The 18,805-nt window shown below is 33.2% G+C and overlaps 1 protein-coding gene across 3 annotated transcripts in view; it reads right to left on the bottom strand.

Annotated features, from left to right (window-relative positions):
• LOC123549170 (small conductance calcium-activated potassium channel protein 2-like) overlaps positions 1–11,796 on the bottom strand; it is a 107,151-nt gene extending 95,355 nt beyond the window's left edge. Inside the window, exon 1 of one of the 3 annotated variants that reach the window (XM_045337039.2) lies at positions 11,629–11,796. In XM_045337039.2, coding sequence (XP_045192974.2) covers positions 11,629–11,652 — 24 coding nt within the window. In that variant the 5' untranslated portion in view covers positions 11,653–11,796. Of the gene's footprint in view, positions 1–3,260; positions 3,419–9,461; positions 9,794–11,628 lie in introns of those variants that run through there. The other 2 variants (XM_045337036.2, XM_045337038.2) reach the window with 2 other exon arrangements.
• Between the last annotated feature and the right edge of the window lie 7,009 nt (positions 11,797–18,805).

Raw genomic sequence — 18,805 nt, 5'->3', positions numbered from 1 at the left:
GTTTTTCCTTGCTTATTAAATGACATTGTTTCTACTTACATACTGTTAACACAGAGAAAAATAAAGAAAAGGATAATGTTGGAATATAATGTCTGCGCAAAGCTTACTTCGATACCATCTCAAAATTCCAACATAATGAAATTTCAGGTTAAATACGTCAACCGCCTCTTTTTGTGACGTAGTTCTGGTATTAAACTATACTGTAATGATACATTCCTTAGTCGAAGCCCACTTTTCATTCCATTTAGCTCGTCAGTTTCCACTCACACGAAGTATCTTATTTAAAAGAAATCTTTAAAATGCTATTTTAAGATAAATGAGTGTCTAGAAATAGGAAGTGAACTATGTTTCTCTCTACGGCACAAGCTATAATATCCGAAAAGATATTATCGTGTCTGAGTGAGTTAATTTTGGCCTGTACAGCGAGTCATCTACAATATCAAAGCACGTCGCTGCTGTTTAGTAAATATGGATTCTTATTTCTTTCTTATCTGACACTTGACAAACAAAACATAGGCTCTTAAAAGGTCTATTTCTGATTTATTAAATGCCATGCAATAACTTTTTTGTATATTTCTGATTCTTTTTATTTATTTTCATTTATTTATCTATTACACTAATTTCAGTAGCTATATAAATACATTCTGTAAATCAAAAGAAGTGCAATGGTTTACGAGTAAATGATAATTATATCATTTTATTCTTCAGTCAAGATCCAACATTTAACCGAATTGTGGCGAGGTTTCTTTAAAACTGATCTCATTCTAACTGAACCCTTACCCTGCTAAACTTCTAAAATGGACTGGTTCATCGTTCAATTTGGGCAATACCATTTATTATTCAAAGGGGTGTTCACTAAAAAATTACTGACTGAATGGCGAACAGTGCAAACCAGGATTAGACTGCACGGACGTGCCAGCTAATCTTGGTCTGCACTGGTCGCAAAGGCAGAATAATTCGCCGCCAGCAGGCTTTAGGTTAAGCTTCGGTTTACATAGATATATAGCAATGATAAAGTACTAGTATTTCAATCCATGCAATGTCTTGAAGGTAGTGGTTCCGTAATCAAACTCTGAAATGTTCGTATAATTACGTTTCCTCGTTAGGAAATGCGGCATTCTTCGGAACGCGAATATGGTGTTTCCGTTAATACTGGAAATTGCCGAAATCGCATACGGAAAATACGTCATTTCCCGTCTGGCATTCCAGGTACACTACCTTAATAAGATACATTGACGTTTTCCTTCCCAAATCAGATAAAGAATATTGGATGCTGGTATCATAATATATCTATTCCTCTAACAAAAAATGCGCAATTCCATGCAGAGATGTCTGCACTGCATCGATGAAAATTGTCTGTAATATTGATATACGAGGAAAAAGTGTAACATTCAATGATGAATCAATACGAAATTATTTCCTTCTAGTCGCACGAGTGCTTTCAGATATGTCTGATGGCTGCTGGTATGCACGACCAAAGAGACATTTTTGTGGTAAAATTGCATTAAATGTGGAGATAGTATACACCTTTCATAATTACTACCAGACTGTCTATTCGCAAAGAGCTGGGCTAAGTTAGCCGGACAAGTCTGTATCTAAAAAGATCTCTCTGTCTGTTCTGGGGGCTTTATCTCACTCTGTCCCTCTCGTCAGATCGCTCTGTGTCTGTACTAGTAGAGGATGATTTTCGCGCCCTGTGTGGCTGCGTTTGCTATATGTAAAGCGCCTTTGAACGTATTTATCATGAAAAGGGCGCTATATAAATCTGGTATAATAATAATAATAATAATAATAATAATAATAATAATAATTACTATTTGTAGAACAGCATTTCGTGTGAAACAAACAGTTCCTGGTATTATACAGTCTTTTCTCTAGTTTTCGTGTCTATGAGTGTACTTTGAAAAAAAACTATAACTGATCGGTCTGTCTGATAATAGCAGTGCACATAAACTTGCAAGTAATTAAATCCGTTATAATATAGTGTAAACTATCAAGATTTCAAAGGAATGGTACTGATTTGTGGAAGGCATTGATTCTGTAGATTGATACTGACTTCAGTTATCAACATTGCATTGAATTACATCCGTTTACCTTCCTACTTCTGCCGAAAAATAGCCAATTTATTGCCATCTATAGCGATACCCGCCGTGAAAGAGTTTTGTAAGAGGATACCAGAAGTAACGTTTAGACGTATAGATCATATGTATGATATTGCTGCGCCCATTCAGTTGCAAAACTATCATGGTAATATAGATGAAGAGAGTGAAATATTCGTTCTTGTTTAGTAGACTGGTATGATACAGGGAATATTTATAGTTACTACAGAATTGAATATTCTATTGTCTTTGAATCGAAGCAATTGGTGTAATCAATGAGCAGTTGGTAACTCTCGATCATTTATCGTGTTCTGCTAAAAGAATATAGAAATTGAAGTACTCCTCATGTTAATATTATCGTCACTGCAGTATTATATTCATAAAAGGGCTTGGCATACACGCTATGAGATAACATGCTTGCTCGAAACTAAAACAGCAAAAAGTATATAGGTGAATGTTTCTAGACTGTTTGCACACCATTGCTATATATTAAGAGACTTGTAATTCATATAGATAAATAACATCGTATCTGTAAAAGACATAATCTGACATAATCTGACTTTCATATAATTTCTATAGACTGTCCTTATACGACGAAGAAAATTCTTTAATAATAATGCACTTGGCGCCTTATTTTTTACGTAGAATACAATCTCAGCCAGAAGGTATAAAACATATTTGATTGTTGATATATGCATTTTATTTAAATTCTTTATTATATGTGTTATTTTAATCACCATTTAAATTATTTTAATCTCTATAATAAAGAATAAAATATTTGGATTTGTTTTTGTTAACTACCCTATAGTGCATTTCAGTGAATAATAATGTAAAAGTTAACTTGAATTAATATGCTAAAACATTTATGACGTATTTTTATGTCTTTGAATATACGAGGATAAAGAAAATGTTTATACATCCTCTATAAAGTTTTCCTTTCATAGAAATGCAACTGATTAGTTACATAAAGAGACATAATACCTTTTGCACCGACACTGCAATCAGTCTTATTGTTAATAAAATTCAAGTAGCGAAGTATAATCACTGAATGCACCTAAACCATCACAGTATATATGTAATGAAACATTTCAAGAGTATGCAACTCAGAGTATATGATTATTCCAAATCTGACGAAATGAAATGTTATATACATGCACTCACCAATACTTCCTCCTTAATCCTACGTTTTCTAGAACGTTCATCTTCCTGAAACATTTCTGTTTGATATCCTAGTTATCTTCTTTCATGTAATACTTAAGTTTTTATAAAGAAAATTGTTGCTGATTAATTAATTTAACAACAAACTAATCCTGTTGCCTATACAGGATATGTTCCTATGACGCATCGTTTACTTGATGCTTCCTATATGTAGGTAAATCAATTAACGATATGAAAGAAGTTGTTAGTGCGTTAATAATGGTGCCATTCTTGTTGTTAAATGGGTTTTAGCCAGATGGTGTTAGAAATTAAACCTGTATATACTTGATTTGTCCCTAACAAAACTAAACAACAACGCACCAGTTCGTAATGAGAGCAACCAGCCTGGCATACAACCACACACATACAACAGAAAAGTGTGTTAACTGTAAGTAAGTCAAAGCGCAAAATAAGCAAAATGTTTCAAACCATGAATACGTTTACCAAATTTAGCCAACAAAATGAAATAGAGACGCTGTTAAAGCAGTATCGAAGGCAAACGCAAAATTGTATTGTCCTTTGCCTAAATCACATTTGGATCATTATCAATCGATGTTTCTCATTACAGATATGGTGCAGACGTTCTGCGCATGTCACAAAATCATTATCATCGGAGCGCACAATTCGCGCATGTCCGCATGAATACAAAATATATACATTAATACTTGACATAAAAATAGTTTGAATCCGGTATATACCGGAGTCTGTAATATATCTCAGGCGCACCAGATCTTTTTTAGTCACATTCAGAAAAAGCTGATACTGGAGAAAGATATGATATGATTTTATTGTGCAGTAGAAAGATACTGATACACAATCAGATTATCATTTAAAGACAACCAATGCTTCGTTACGGAAATGTTCTAACCATGGTAAATACACAAACCTTAGTAACAGTGCAGTGCCTAAATGAACGATAAGCTACAACTTGAGTTTTGAGCTTTCAGGGTAACATAATTGAGCCGCACCATGAGAAAACAAGCATAGTGGCTTTGCGACCAGCATGGATCGAGACCAGCCTGCCTATCCGCGCAATCTGATCAGGATCCATGCTGTTCGCTTTCAAAGCATATAACAATTAGAGAAACTGTTAGTGAACAGCATGGACCCTGACCAGACTACGCGGATGCGCAGGCTGGTCTGGATCCATGCTGGTCACAAAGCCACTATGTTGGTTTTCTCATGCATGGCTCAAATAAACTATCTCAGAATATCTCCGAATATGTATTTGTTAAAGAGACTTTTAAAAATTAAGTAATGTTATAAATTACCAAAAATACCGTACAGAAGGGAATAAAATGTTGTAACGCGTTCGAAATAATGCAGACAATCAACATTTTTCATGCTTTTTACCAATATCTTACACGTAGTTTTACTGACTTTATCATTTTCAGTGTCGTATACATTCTATGCTATTTTTGGTTGAAATGAAAACATGCTGGAAAATTTAAAGTGTCAGTGTACGAGTAGCTACAAGTGTAAGTTCATTACTTCTTTGTTTAGGTAAGCGTCTTCTCAATGATGAATATAAAGAGAAACCCAGATTAATGGACACTCTTCTAAAGTTGTAGAGTGCAGTAACAGAGCAATCGGGTTTCGGACGTAAACAAAACAGTTTCGAATCATGTGGTGAACTTAGTCACAATCAGAAAAATCTGATACTGGAGAAAGATATGATATGATTTTATTGTGCAGTAGAAAGATACTAATACACAATCAGATTATCATTTAAAGACAACCAATGTTTCGTTACGGAAACCCAGTTAAACAAAACAGTTTCGAATCATGTGGTGAACTTGATCAGTCAACAATTTCCATTTCTTATTAATGATCTCAATTAATTAAGTTTTCGTATGCGTTTGAAATCATTTTAATTTGAGCAATTTTAGCTACGTTTATTCCAATAAAATACTGAGCGTTTACAAACAATCTCCAATTTGCTCTTCTCTTCTGTGTGAATGTGGATAAAACTGTTGCTATTGTTTTTAAATCCGGAAATAGAAATGAAAATTTGAAGTACATTATAACAATATATTACTTAAAGTTGTAAAGACGTTCACTTATCTTGGTGTAACATTAACGTCTAATGGTAATTTTTACCAAGCCCAAAAAGCTTTGTCTAATCAAGCATTAAAGGCACTTTACTCTTTGAATTCTTTATTTGATGCTATTGCTTTGAATATCACAGAAAAGACAAAATTATTTGATAGTATGATTTTACCGATCCTTACATGTGAATCAGAGATATGGGGTTTTCATAAAGCACCAGACATTGAAAAAGTTCATTTAAAATATTTGGAACAAGTTCTTGGTGTACGCCAACAGACTACAACATCTGCAGTTCTCGGCGAATTTGGAAGATTCCCATTATCAGTATTAAGAAAAGTCAGAATCATTAGATGCTGGTACCGAATTTTGAAATCCCCTAACTCCCTATTGTACAGACTGATGTTTTTAAAAGATGCAAATGGAAATCTGTTGAATGATTGGTCAAAAAATGTAAAAAAAAATATTGTCAGACTTAGGATTTTTATATTTGTGGGATGCTGAAACTGTTACAAATACACATATCTTAAATATTGAACAAAGAATATATGATCAACAATTACAACAATGGTGTGCAGAACTTAGTACCTTCTCTAAATTGGAAAGTTACAATTTATTTAAACAGGAGTTTTCTCATGAAAAATATCTAGATTATGTTAATAATGTGAAACATCGTATAGCTTTATAAAGGTTTAGGTGTTCTTCACATAAATTAGCGACTGACGAGGGTAGATTTAGAAATATTGAAAGAAACCAACGTCTCTGTACTAAATGTAATATGAAACAAGTTGAAACAGAGTATCATTTTTTATTAGTGTGTCCATTTTATAATAATTTGAGAAAAACATCTTTACCTAGATATTATTGTTCTTGGTCTAATATAAATAAATTTAAAACAATAATGAAATCTACATAGAAAAATGTGATTGTTAATTTAGCAAAGTTTATATACATGGCGACTCAAAAAAGACTGAATGAAATTAGTTAACTTTATATTTAATTTTTTATTTATGTGTGTTAAATTTATGTCATAGAGATATGTTATCATGAAAATTGTTTATACTACACTTTTCTGTTCTTATAATATTGTACATAAATGTATAAACCGCCACACAGTAATTTGGCGATGGACATATGTATGTTTATGCCAATAAAATATTTGACTTGACTTGTGTAAATTGCAAAGCAAAGACATATTTTGTTATTTTCCTTGTACTGCAACTATATTTATATCACTTCACGAATTTGTGTCGATGTAACTGCGGAACATTATTGTTATTTTCTATAAATAGACGAACTTTGTGAGAGAATAACATGAAGAGATAAAAGATACCAATTAACTTGTTCAAAAAAGATTATAAGAGATATGTGAGAAATTCGTACCATAGTTCAATTTATTATATACCTATATAAATTCTGTAAAAAATCTGCTTGTATTTCACAATTAAATATGAACAGACAGACGAAAAATCCGTATTGTACCTTTTAAATTCCGTATTGTACCTTCCGTATTGATTGCTGCCGGACTACTTTCATTAAATTAAATATGCATAACCTGACACAGTTCTATAAATAGCGCACATAAAAACTCCACTTAGTTCCATTTAAAATCGATAAACATTGAAGATTTCGTCAAATAACAAAACAACAAACAAAAGGGCAAATGTATATAATAAAAGGGTCATTATAACAGTAGCTAGATCTGGGACTTTGTATTCGGCTATCGTGGATATTGCAAGGTCGGATCACACTCGGCGCTTGCGCGCCTCGTGAGATCTGATCTGGCAAAAATCCACTCGATCCGAATACAGCATCCCAGATCGAGCTACTGTTATAATAATCCTATTATATAGAGAGCATGTTATACGTTCACACGCATTCGTACCGACGTACCTGTCACACACTTCGATCATATGACGCAGATTCCCGAGGAACAGTGTGGAATGAAAGACCGAGCGTTAGCGAGAAGTTTTTTTATTTAAGCTGTCCCGAGGGCAGGGAAAATAGTTGTCTTACACAAACAGACATGTTAGATAATTCTTCTTGCATGCCACATTCAAAATAGATCGTGGTGTCAAATAGATTCGGTTATTTCCTGATATTATTTTTATAGTTTATGTCGTCATGATAGTGCCAGCACTAGGTGACGTCACATATATCCGCGCTATTTTAGACAATAAAATACAGGAATATCTATTCCTTGTGCATGCTCGGACAAATGTATACGTTCCCTCTCTATAGGCCAGAATTAACGACTACAAAAGAGCCGCACCATGAGAAAATCAACATAGTGGCTTTGCTTCGCATCCGCGCAGTCTGGTCTGGATCCATACTGTTCGCTTTCAAAGCCTATTAGAATAAGAGAAACTGTTAGCGAACAGCATGGATCTTGACCAGACTGCGCGGATGGACAAGCTGGTCTGGATCCATGCTGGTCGCAAAACCACTATGGTGGTTTTTCCCATGGTGCGGTTTATTTTATAATTCATGCAGACCAAAACAACCCTACAACATTGAAGAGCCTATATTTTAAAGGGCAGTCACTGCTCAGTACATACGTTTGTATGTTTAGGACATGCACTATTTTTTAAGTTTATATTATCTCGTGCGTTCGAGATCTTATGTCGAGCGCACGACATTTTATCTCGTGCAAACGACATCTTATCTCAAGATCTCGACACTCTATCTCGAGCGCTCAACATCTTATCTCGTTCGCACAACATCTTATTTCGAGCGCTCGACATCTTATCTCATACCCACGATATCTTATTTCAAACGCTCGACATCTTATTTCAAACGTTCGACATCTTATATCGTGCGCACGACATCTTATCTCAAGCGCACGACGAGATCAGATGTCGTGCGCTCGAGATAAGATGTTGTGCCATCGAGATAATTTAATCTTTAAAAAAATAAACTGCACAGTAAGTACACAGTGACCAACAGTATCATAAAGTACTCTATTTTCATGTTATAAACTGGTACAATATTAATTATTTGTCAAAATAGAGAAACAAGATATATTGGTTTTATTGACAAAATATTTGCCATTATTATAATAATGTAAATACATTTGACTGTAATATTTCTTTTGTATTTTATATACAATACACAATGATTTCATCATAAACCCACAATCACTTCTATTAGAATATATCATAACGCGCTAAAATCAAATTATTGTCAATGAACTATACATTAAAATTGGTTGAATTAAATTCATCTTCATTATAAATATTCACTCGTTGAATTTTAGAAGCGGGTAATAGTCACGTCATTTAAGATACCAAAATACACGAAAGGTTATTATTTAGGCCATGACAAGTCCCGTAAGAAATTCAACGCTTTAGTAAATATAATTATACTTTCATTATGTTTGTTAAAGATGGCGGTAGTATCAAATTTCAAAGCAATAATTGTGATATTTTTAAGCCAACAATGAATAAAGCGTACATTTTCTTTAGTAATTTATCAACCCCGGTAGTTGTCAAAAGTCAAGTTCTCTTTTTTTAAAAATATTTATTCGATTAAGTGTATATTATCATTTGCAAAAAGATCATAAGAGCTATATTATAATCATTCTCTAAAGTACTATTAGTACTGAAACAGATTTTACCATTTTGTTTTGACTTTATTTTGCCTCATTTCTGTTAGATACAAAAATACATTATTTGTTTTCCCACTATAAAATTGCAAACCTAAGTATTCAAATAAATAATTCGGTTGCGACTTAATAGAGTCGTACGTTTGAAAATATTGACTTTAACAATGGCTTAAAGATTTAAATTTCCGCTGCAAATATGAAGGTGGTTTGCAAAGCCGTTGTGCACAGCCAGGAATCCATACACCAGTTCAATTAAACTGACATATTTCTCTTCAATAATATAATATAAGGTAGCATTCCATAGTGTATTACAAATGTCGTTTGCAATATTAATTTATTATTATTATTTTTATTACCAATATCTAAATTGCTATCTATTAATGGCGATTTATATGTTCTATTTTTGATTTAATGTACAGGCGATATCGACCGGGCAAATCAGGCTCAAAAACTCAAATAGTTTAAAATAAATTATTAGATATAAAAAAATGCATTTATATTTTTGTAACACTGACCTGGCGCGCCTCTCTGTCTTGTAACCCCTGTGACGATGTGCTTGGATTACCATGCAAACTTGAAAAATCTCCAAAATTTCTGAGCTCTATCAAACCTGTCGCCATCATACAAGCTTAGACTTTTTATAACACTAATGTAAGTTAAAATCTCATTTAGGTCTTTTTAAGATAAATAGTCATACTATTTTTCATCAATGTAGCCGTATTATTTCTCTAGCATCCCTAAATCTGCAAATAACTAGTCCATTCGAGCTTTATAAAGCTAATATTATTTTGTTCTAGAGTACCGGCACTTCATTATTGCACGTGTTATTATTCCACTAAAATTTCACAAGGTTAGATTTAAGTACGTCCATATATATCCTACTGCTCATGTAGCAAGTCCGTTTAAAACATCATTTGGTGGCTATTTTAACGTACTATTGATATTTTACGTATACACAAATTAAGCAATACAAATTCACCCACTATTATTAAAATATTAGAATAAGTAAAACATGGTAGATCTGATATCTAAATCGATAAAAGTATTGTTAAAAGAACGAGCTTTTTCAGTGAAATAGTGTAGGACCACGTACAAGTTTAGAGATAGATTTTTACCAGTATCAAGTATGACAGCTTATACACGCATGTTCCTCACTTGTCACGCCTTATCTGGTATAATTGCGGTTGTTTATTTGTTGTTGTTTTTTTTTTTTCATACATATAAGAAAAAATACATCTATCCTGTATTGGTTGCGTTTGGCTTTACAACCGGGCCATTTTTAATTGATGACTTAAATGCCTGCATTGAAATGGCAAAGTTCATTATTATTCGGTAATTATTTGGAATTGCAACAAATAAAAAAACGGAAGTAACACATTTTGCCGACGATTTAAACAACCAATTATTCTAATGAAATATGTACACAACTAAAATATATTTAATTTTTGAGCCGCACAATGAGAAAACCAACATAGTGCATTTGCGGCCAGCATGTATCCGAGCCATGCTGTTCGCTTTCAAAGCCTATTGCAATTAGAGTAAACAGCATGAATCCTAACCAGGCTCAGCGGATGCGCAGGCTGGTCTGGATCCATGCTGGTCGCAAATGAACTATATTGGTTTTCTCATAATACGGCTCATTTTATGATTATTATGTTTATTTTTCTTAGTGTCTGTTTTTGCTGATATGCTTCAAATATATATAACACATTCAATGTGTTTTTATTCGTTTCTAAAAAGAGTTCAAGTCCTCTCCACTGACTAAGCTGTGCTTTAATCTAAGCTCATTTCAGATTTTTTTCTTTTAATCTATTTCAAAGAGCATGAACAATTATATAGCTTTGAATATGTGTGTCATTTCTTTGATGGTACTCGAAATTATTGTTATCATAGTGAATTACTACTATACTACGTGTACTAAAGCAAATTTCGCATGAAAAAAGATTATCTGTATTTGGTTAAATATAGACATAATAATGGGTTTAGACAAATGCATTGTACTCCCACAATTGTTATTGAAGACAACCGGGCGAAATGTTAGCACGACCGGAATCAAAATATAGGAAAACGTGATCTATACACGTCACACGGTTTATGTTTAAAATAAACATTTTGTGAAAAGAACGTCAAAATATTAAGGTATCTATAATTGCTTTATACATTTTCTTTTCGAAACGCTTCAGTCAATTAAAATTAATTATAATTGAAATATTCCGTATTGTTGAGCACACTGTTACATCATTTTTTTTTATTCTAGTCGATTTTTTTTCTCAAAAAAATGTAATACAGACGGACATGATTTCTTCTATGAAACGTAAAATGTTTAATTCTTTCGGTAAACTGATTTTATCGTTTTGTCAACATATGGATATTAGAACCAAAGTTATTGCGCCGCCTAATATTGAAACACATTTGGATGGTCACATATCATAAAATGTTAAGCGCTGATATGAAGAAGAAAACAGGTATAGAATAAGATAAATATTTAGCTAAATATATATGATATTCAGTCAGCCGAATTTTGTGATTAGTTATACATTACATTATATGAACTCAGATACCAATTCCATCAAATTATTCCAGATTTTCTTTCTTCAATATCATATTTCTACACGCATTCATTAGACGTTCCATATACTAGACTAATACTATAACATAACATATGAAAAAAAGTAAGTTTACCTTATCGCTCTCCATTCCATCCATTTTTCTTCAACTTTAATTAAAAGATTACAAATATCCGTTCAGCTTCCGAAAAAAATAACGTTCACTCATCTCTATACCGGGATAATTCATCACCGCTTTGTATAATACGGCCTTTTATGGGTTGACAATACCTATACAAATAGCATAAAATATATTAATTATCCAGTAACAGATTGCACTGAAAGATTTGCAGTGAAATCCTAAAGGGCAAGGAAGAAAAGGACATCGATTGTACATTCTAGAACAAAAGCGCCGTACAAAAATAAACTGGGAACAGCTGGCTAATCCTTATCTTGGATTCATTAGGTAAATAGCATACACCGCAAAAAATATATATACATGGGTCAAACAAAACCACAGTATATGGGTGAAAGATGCAAAGAAAGTAACTTTTTTATCTCAAAATGAATAATATTAATACTATATATGTAATTTAAAACATAAAATTAACATGTTTGTTTGCATTAGCAGTACTGTGTGTTAGGCTAAGCAGAGTATAAAATCGCTAAAACTGGAAGTCTTTTTAAATAAATGTCTGTATTGCATGCGTTCAGTTGTAAATAAACAGTTAGTTTTATATTTATAGTCAATTTATATCCATTTAAGAAATTTTTCTGCATTCAAATACTAGTATAGTATCTAAAAAGAAACTATCTTAGTAAAATATGCGCACTGGATATCTTTAAAGGGATTTATGCTGCAAACAAAGGACATGTTACTCTGCTTGAAAAAAGCATCAAGGGACGGGGGGTGGGGGGGGGGGGGGCATTATTCACAGCAGCTTTATTGCGTACTACGTACTGACAATACTAAATTGTGAAACCAAAGAATCTTTCACTAGCTGAAGGTACGGATGGAAATATCTGGCTTGTGACTAATTGTATCGGCGGTTTCGAGGCTCTGCCGAGTTTCCGCAAAACAGTTACCTGAGAGCAAGATATTTCCATCATCTCTTTCTACCAGCAATATATTCTTTTTCTTGCTTACTGTATTCTTTAAAATAGGTGAAATAAAGTAAAATGAATGCTTTTCTTTTAAGCACCATTTTGCTACAACAGCGTTTAAATTTACGCATTCATTCATAAATTGCAGCACGTGAGTCATCTTACATCCCGGGATATGTAAGATGACTCACGACAGAAGCTCGGGAAAATCCTGTCTGGTATGCAAGGAAAAAAGTTTATTTTAAAAAAGTTACGGAAATAAAACGATTATGAATAATATTTTATACTGACAAAAAAAAAATGAAGTAAGTTTCCAATACATTTGAGCCGCCATGCCCAAATTATATTTTAAGTTGAATCCTATCCTTGAAATTGTGTAATACTCACTTAACGATTAGAAACAGTTATTAATTAGGTACAGCCTAATTATACATAAGTTGGTCAAACTCTACATTTGAATCTCGTGAATCGGTCATATGTCTAAATATCCCTCGCTTGTCTTCACAACTGAAAATACAGGCTGTTATCTATTTACTGCTAGGGAAATGACTGGAACTCCTTCTTGAAATGAAACCACATGATTGTTTTTTTTTCTTGCAAGTTGCCATTGTTTTGTTAATTTTCTTGGAGAGGATTTTAATAATGTTGATACAACTGGTGCCCAAGCCATTGTATATATTAATTGCAATAAAATATTATTAAACTGAAATGAAGAAGCTTTCAAATTTGAAATTTTACGTGACTAGAAAGGATCTTTTTACAGATTTGTCATGTGGCTGCTGTAAAAAGTCTCCTCGTACTTGGATTCAGTATTGTTAAATTTTCTTGTCTTTTGGGATCATGGAGTCCATTCAACATGTGTAATAGAAATCCGCTTTCTGCTATTATTCTTCTTGTTTGCATTCTTTGCTTCCAGGGAACCTTTTTTGTAGATTTTATTGATAATTGAAGCATTATTTCAAAAATGATTTCAATAAACAAAACATACATCAATCGCTACATTCGTTTTATCTTAATAAAGAATTATTTTAAAAAAAATCAGTTAACAGCGTGTCGCTACTCTTTCCTGTTTGTTGACGCGATCAGATTGCTTTCCTCTTAAATCCTTCAAAACAGACGTGAGTGGATTTTTGTTTCGGACTCTCTAAATTTTCTGAAAGTCTATGAGATAAATACGAATTTTCTCTTTTTTCGTAAATAACTGACACCGGTTGATAATATATTATTTATAACGTAGATGTCAATGTTTTTACCATTCGACGTCTTAGAGCCATTCCACTAACGTAACCGCGCAGTCTGGTCAGGATCCATGCTGTTCGCTAACGGTTTCCTAATTGCAGTAGGCTTTGAAAGCGAACTGCATGGATCCTGACCAGACTGCGCGGATACGCAGACTGGTCTGGTTCCATGCTGGTCGCAAAGCCACTATGTTGGTTTTCTCATGGCGCGGCTCATATGTTTAGTTTAATAACCTTTGCAAATATCAACAGTTGCATCATCAGTTTTATCCAGCCAAACTTTAACTAAACATATGTATTTTTACGCGTATGGAGACTCATATCCTGAACCATTCACTATTAAATGATGATGGGATCTCTTGTGCAGATAAAAGCTGTCATTTCCCTGCATTTTTAGGTTTTAAGTACACCATTAGGTACTTTCTGCAACATCTTGGCGTTTTTTCTCCCCTGAAAATGTTTCATTCTCTATTGTGTGTTTTCGTATACTCCGATCAGATCTGGAATAATTACTTGACTATCTCGTCTCTTTATCCACAAAAAATGAATGTCTGTCCGTCTGCTAAATGCCAGAAATGTTAATGGACTATTTCTTGGTATTGACGTTTAGACAGCAAAATTATCAAGTGTAAACATCTATCTACATTATCATATATTGTACGCCAACATGTATGAATTTGAGCATATAGTACCGTACATCAATATAAGACCTATCCTAAATTCTAGTTACTCAAACAATATCTAGGATAATGTGCCTGTTGTACATTCACATGAATACCCATATGTTGGAACGTCCGCGAGTACGTTCATTCATCTCTATTTTTATCTTGTCTTTGTAAGGAAGAATGAGATGGATGTACTCCTAATAAACCTAATAGGTATCCGGTACGTTTGCTTATACCGTGTATGTATATTTTAAGATGGTTTTTAAGACAGTGTACATCTAGTATATGGCTAACAACAAACCAAACTGGTCAGTATGTGACGGCTTTAAAACATAGAAATGCAATATACAATGTATGTGGAGTCTTTAAACAAAGATATATGCCACAGTATGGTATATTTAATGTGCTAAGTCACTTTTGAAATAGGGTTTTGTATTTTTCCAGTAAACAAACAGTTTTCAAATGATAAATAATCAGAAAGTGATTTGCTTACACCTTAATCCTGTCGATGTATTATTCACTCCCATTATACCAGATGACTCTCGTGCTGTTAATGACAACTTATGATCCGTGCACTTAATATGGAACGTTTATGCAAAATACGATAAAATCAAATACTTTGATAGTAGCTCTCCGTTCCTTATAGTCTATTTCTCGATTCAAAATAAAGTATTTAAAGAAAAGAAAAACAAACGTACGCTACATATTATAAACTTAACAAAATGTTTGTTGTTGTGCGTCATTAAAAGTCGTCATGGCGTTACTTTTGCTTATGAACATTTGCTTCTCGCTACTTATTTAAATACGCTACTGTAAGAAAGAGTGCTACAGAGACAGTATCTCAATTTGCTTTGTTCATTCTAACATTTTGTTAATATGGTATGCAATAAAAAATAACCTACCACTTGTTATATTAGTAGATGCAAATGGAAATATATGGCTCTTATGTAATTGTTTAGCGGTAACAAGCCTCATTACACTCGAACCTGATATTTTCATCCTCATCTACCACCAGTAACAGATTATTATAGTATGCATGTATGTATGAACGTATGTATGTGTATTGAAACAGGCACTGTTTAAGGTTCAAAACACAGAAATATTTCATAAACGAATAAAATCTTTACTAACAATCTACCTGACCATTACATATTCTGCCGTACTGTCCCGTACGATAGATACTTAAAACATTCTCAAGTTGTCCCTCTTTAAAAATGAATACTATTTGTAGAAAACAAAATTAAACAATTGCTGAAAACAAACTACGTCCAACCTAGTTAAGTGAAATTTCAGCACTGGGACACTGCAAATCGAAATGAAAATGACCTGAAATAATAGAGAAAACTGACATTTGACATTTAATGCTCAGAGAGACCACCTGCATGTTTGACATTTTAAGACGCTCAGACATAGAATGAATCGGAGTCCTTGGATGAGTTGGATATATCTTGTTCCACACCAGACATAGTCGACGTCGAAATTGCGTCATCGTTGTTTGAGAGGGGTCCTTATATACCTCGGTTCTCTATGAGATTTACGTCATGTGAATTCCAAGGCCATTCATCTTTCTAATGTAAGAGTTAAAACTGTTTAAGCACCACACTTGCGTGCTTAATGTGATGTTAAGTGTAGCCCCATCTTGTTGGGTAAAACACCCTTTGAGCCTGGAACGATCTTTTTTCTGTCAGTCCAACCAGTACACGAATACCGTTTTAGAGTTGGGTTAAGGTCTTTCTCAAGGATCTTAGTCTGACAATGCTCGACTGTAATTAACAATATGAAGGCTAGAAAATCAATAAGACCTCATGGCTCATATCACCACTTGTAAAAATGACCTCATCTCCCTGGGACCCCAAATTTTATCATTTTTATGACAGGGGTGAAGAAACACATACTTGATGCTTTAATCCGAAAATATATATTTCTCTTATTCTTCTGGCTGTAGGTGTTGATATTTCGTTGCAAACGAAAACCTTTCATTTATTTAATTTTTGGTTAAAATCTGGGACTTTTGGCGTTTAATAGGCTTCCAAGTTTTGGTTTTCCGTAATTAAATATGCACAGTTTTGTGACAAACGCTTTCTCTCATGTTTTGACGACGTTTCGATGAAGTTTTCTTGTCGATTTTCCACGTTTATACTTCACATCGCCAATCACCTTCTTAACCTATTCAAAATTTTCAAAGGCCGACCGGAACGTTCAAGATAACTGACATGTCCAATGTTCTTCCAACAACACTTCTATTTTCTCACCAAGAGCTCAGATATGCACAATCATACACTTTAAAATTTGTTCATCACTAAGTCTTACTTCATTAAATGCCAAGATTTGTGCCCGTTGATGTTTCATGAAGATTTCTTTCTCAGAAACGAATTTTTAATTAACAGGCGGCATTGTAACTTGTTTGTTTACACTAGTGTTTACAAACACCTTTGAAACTGTGCTAATAGAACGCCGTATTATCTTATCGATAAAGTAACTAAACTGGTTAGATAGTACATATGCAAATTTTCAAGAAAACCCGATTAAGTTTAAGATCTATTCCAGATCACTTAAGTCCGGAACGAACATACCCTTTATAAAAGTTCTTTGAAAATGGTGAGATTTTAAAGGCACTGGACTGTAAAAAAGTGTTGGCCCTCTTTGTTGCCTTTTTTCGGAATTCAATGTATATATCAGTAAACTTACAATTGTTGTGTTGAGTAATATATATATGTTTCGTATGCTGTTATAAGTTGCGATTAAGATTAATTAAAGGAATGAATTGGTTGAAATAATAAGAACAAGTGAATATAATTTGAAGTTAACTTTATGAGAAACATCTTGTACTTGACTATTTATACATAAGGGGCCAATGTCCTTATCTATTAGGTTAAAAAATGTTTCTAGTCTGATTAATTCGTTTATAAGCTCTAGATTCTGATCCAAGTCTGCATCAACGACGGCTCTGCTGCAGACATAACAACGTGATAAACTGTGTTCCTGAAATTGTAAAAGTATAATAGATATAAAGGTTTGAACTGAGTAGGGAAGTACGGAGCCATTTAATAAACTAAGGCAGACGATATAGCGATACGACATGAGAAAATATTGGGTCGGCACTAAACATGAAATGATACCATAACAGTGACACAGTGCTAGTGTGATACATCGACTTTTTTCATCATTTCAGTGCTTCGACTTGTTGAAGCTAAAAGTGCATTATTCCAAATTTGATCACATTGAGCCGATTTTTGCACAATTATGATCCTAACATGATTTCATACTGAACAGTGCAATACGCACATACAACAAAGTTTTCATTATGCTCTGCAACACTGGACCGGAATCACTCTGCCGGTAAGATGGTGATTTTACGTTATAAAATAAAATATCTGGATTAATTTGTTATTCGATTCAGTAGTACCTATTATGTATGATATAATTCATTAAAAAATGTCTATTTTGACTTGATGCATTTATTTTATAAAAATTTTTACCAAACTTTTTGGTTAGTTTACAGGTATGAAAATAATTGAAAGAATGTTATTTACAAAATATATAGTTTTAGTACTCACGAGTTCAATACATGTGTGGTTGACATATCTTGAAAAAGATTCAATAGTGATACATCTTTCCGTCCTAACTCTATCATCGCATTAACTGCTGTGTCACTGAAGAAAAATTATACTATTTGGTGATTACAGAAAATGTAGCCTTGATTTGGCAGATGTTAGTAAACCATTCAATCTGACAGAATAAAATGAATTAAACTAAAATTTGTGTAAATATTTTCATTTATATTTGAAACATTATATGCGACAATTTATTTATAAACTATTATTTTGATCATATGATTAAACATTAGCAAACAAAAATAAAAACCGCGGATTATTTACCTCTTATTATCGCTCAGTGGTTGTGTGGTCCAGTGGTCATAATTGGTTTCCACACCGAACCATCTAGAATAAGTGTGTACTAACAATAAATCATACATTGTGTTTCTAAAGAAGATATTTGAAATATTTCAATATTTCTTTATTTCTTTGAATGAGAATGTAGAAATACCTCCCTGCACGATACTTTAGAGAAACTAAGAATAAAATGCCATGGATATCTTAGCATCTGGTTAAAATTATCATAAAAATATAATAGGGTTATAATAATAGTAGCACGATCTGGGATGCTGTATTCGACTTGAGTGGACTTTTGCCTGATCGGATCCCACGGGGCAAGCAAGCGCTGAATGTGATCCGACCTTGCAAAAAACACGAGAGTCGAATACAAAATCCCAGATCTAGCTACTGTAATAATGACACTTTTATTA

This window comes from Mercenaria mercenaria, chromosome 6, assembly GCF_021730395.1.
Source record: "Mercenaria mercenaria strain notata chromosome 6, MADL_Memer_1, whole genome shotgun sequence".
Classification (NCBI taxonomy): Eukaryota; Metazoa; Mollusca; class Bivalvia; order Venerida; family Veneridae; genus Mercenaria; species Mercenaria mercenaria.
The sequence above is the reverse complement of the archived record's forward strand: the minus strand, read 5'-3'. Positions and strand labels throughout refer to the sequence as shown.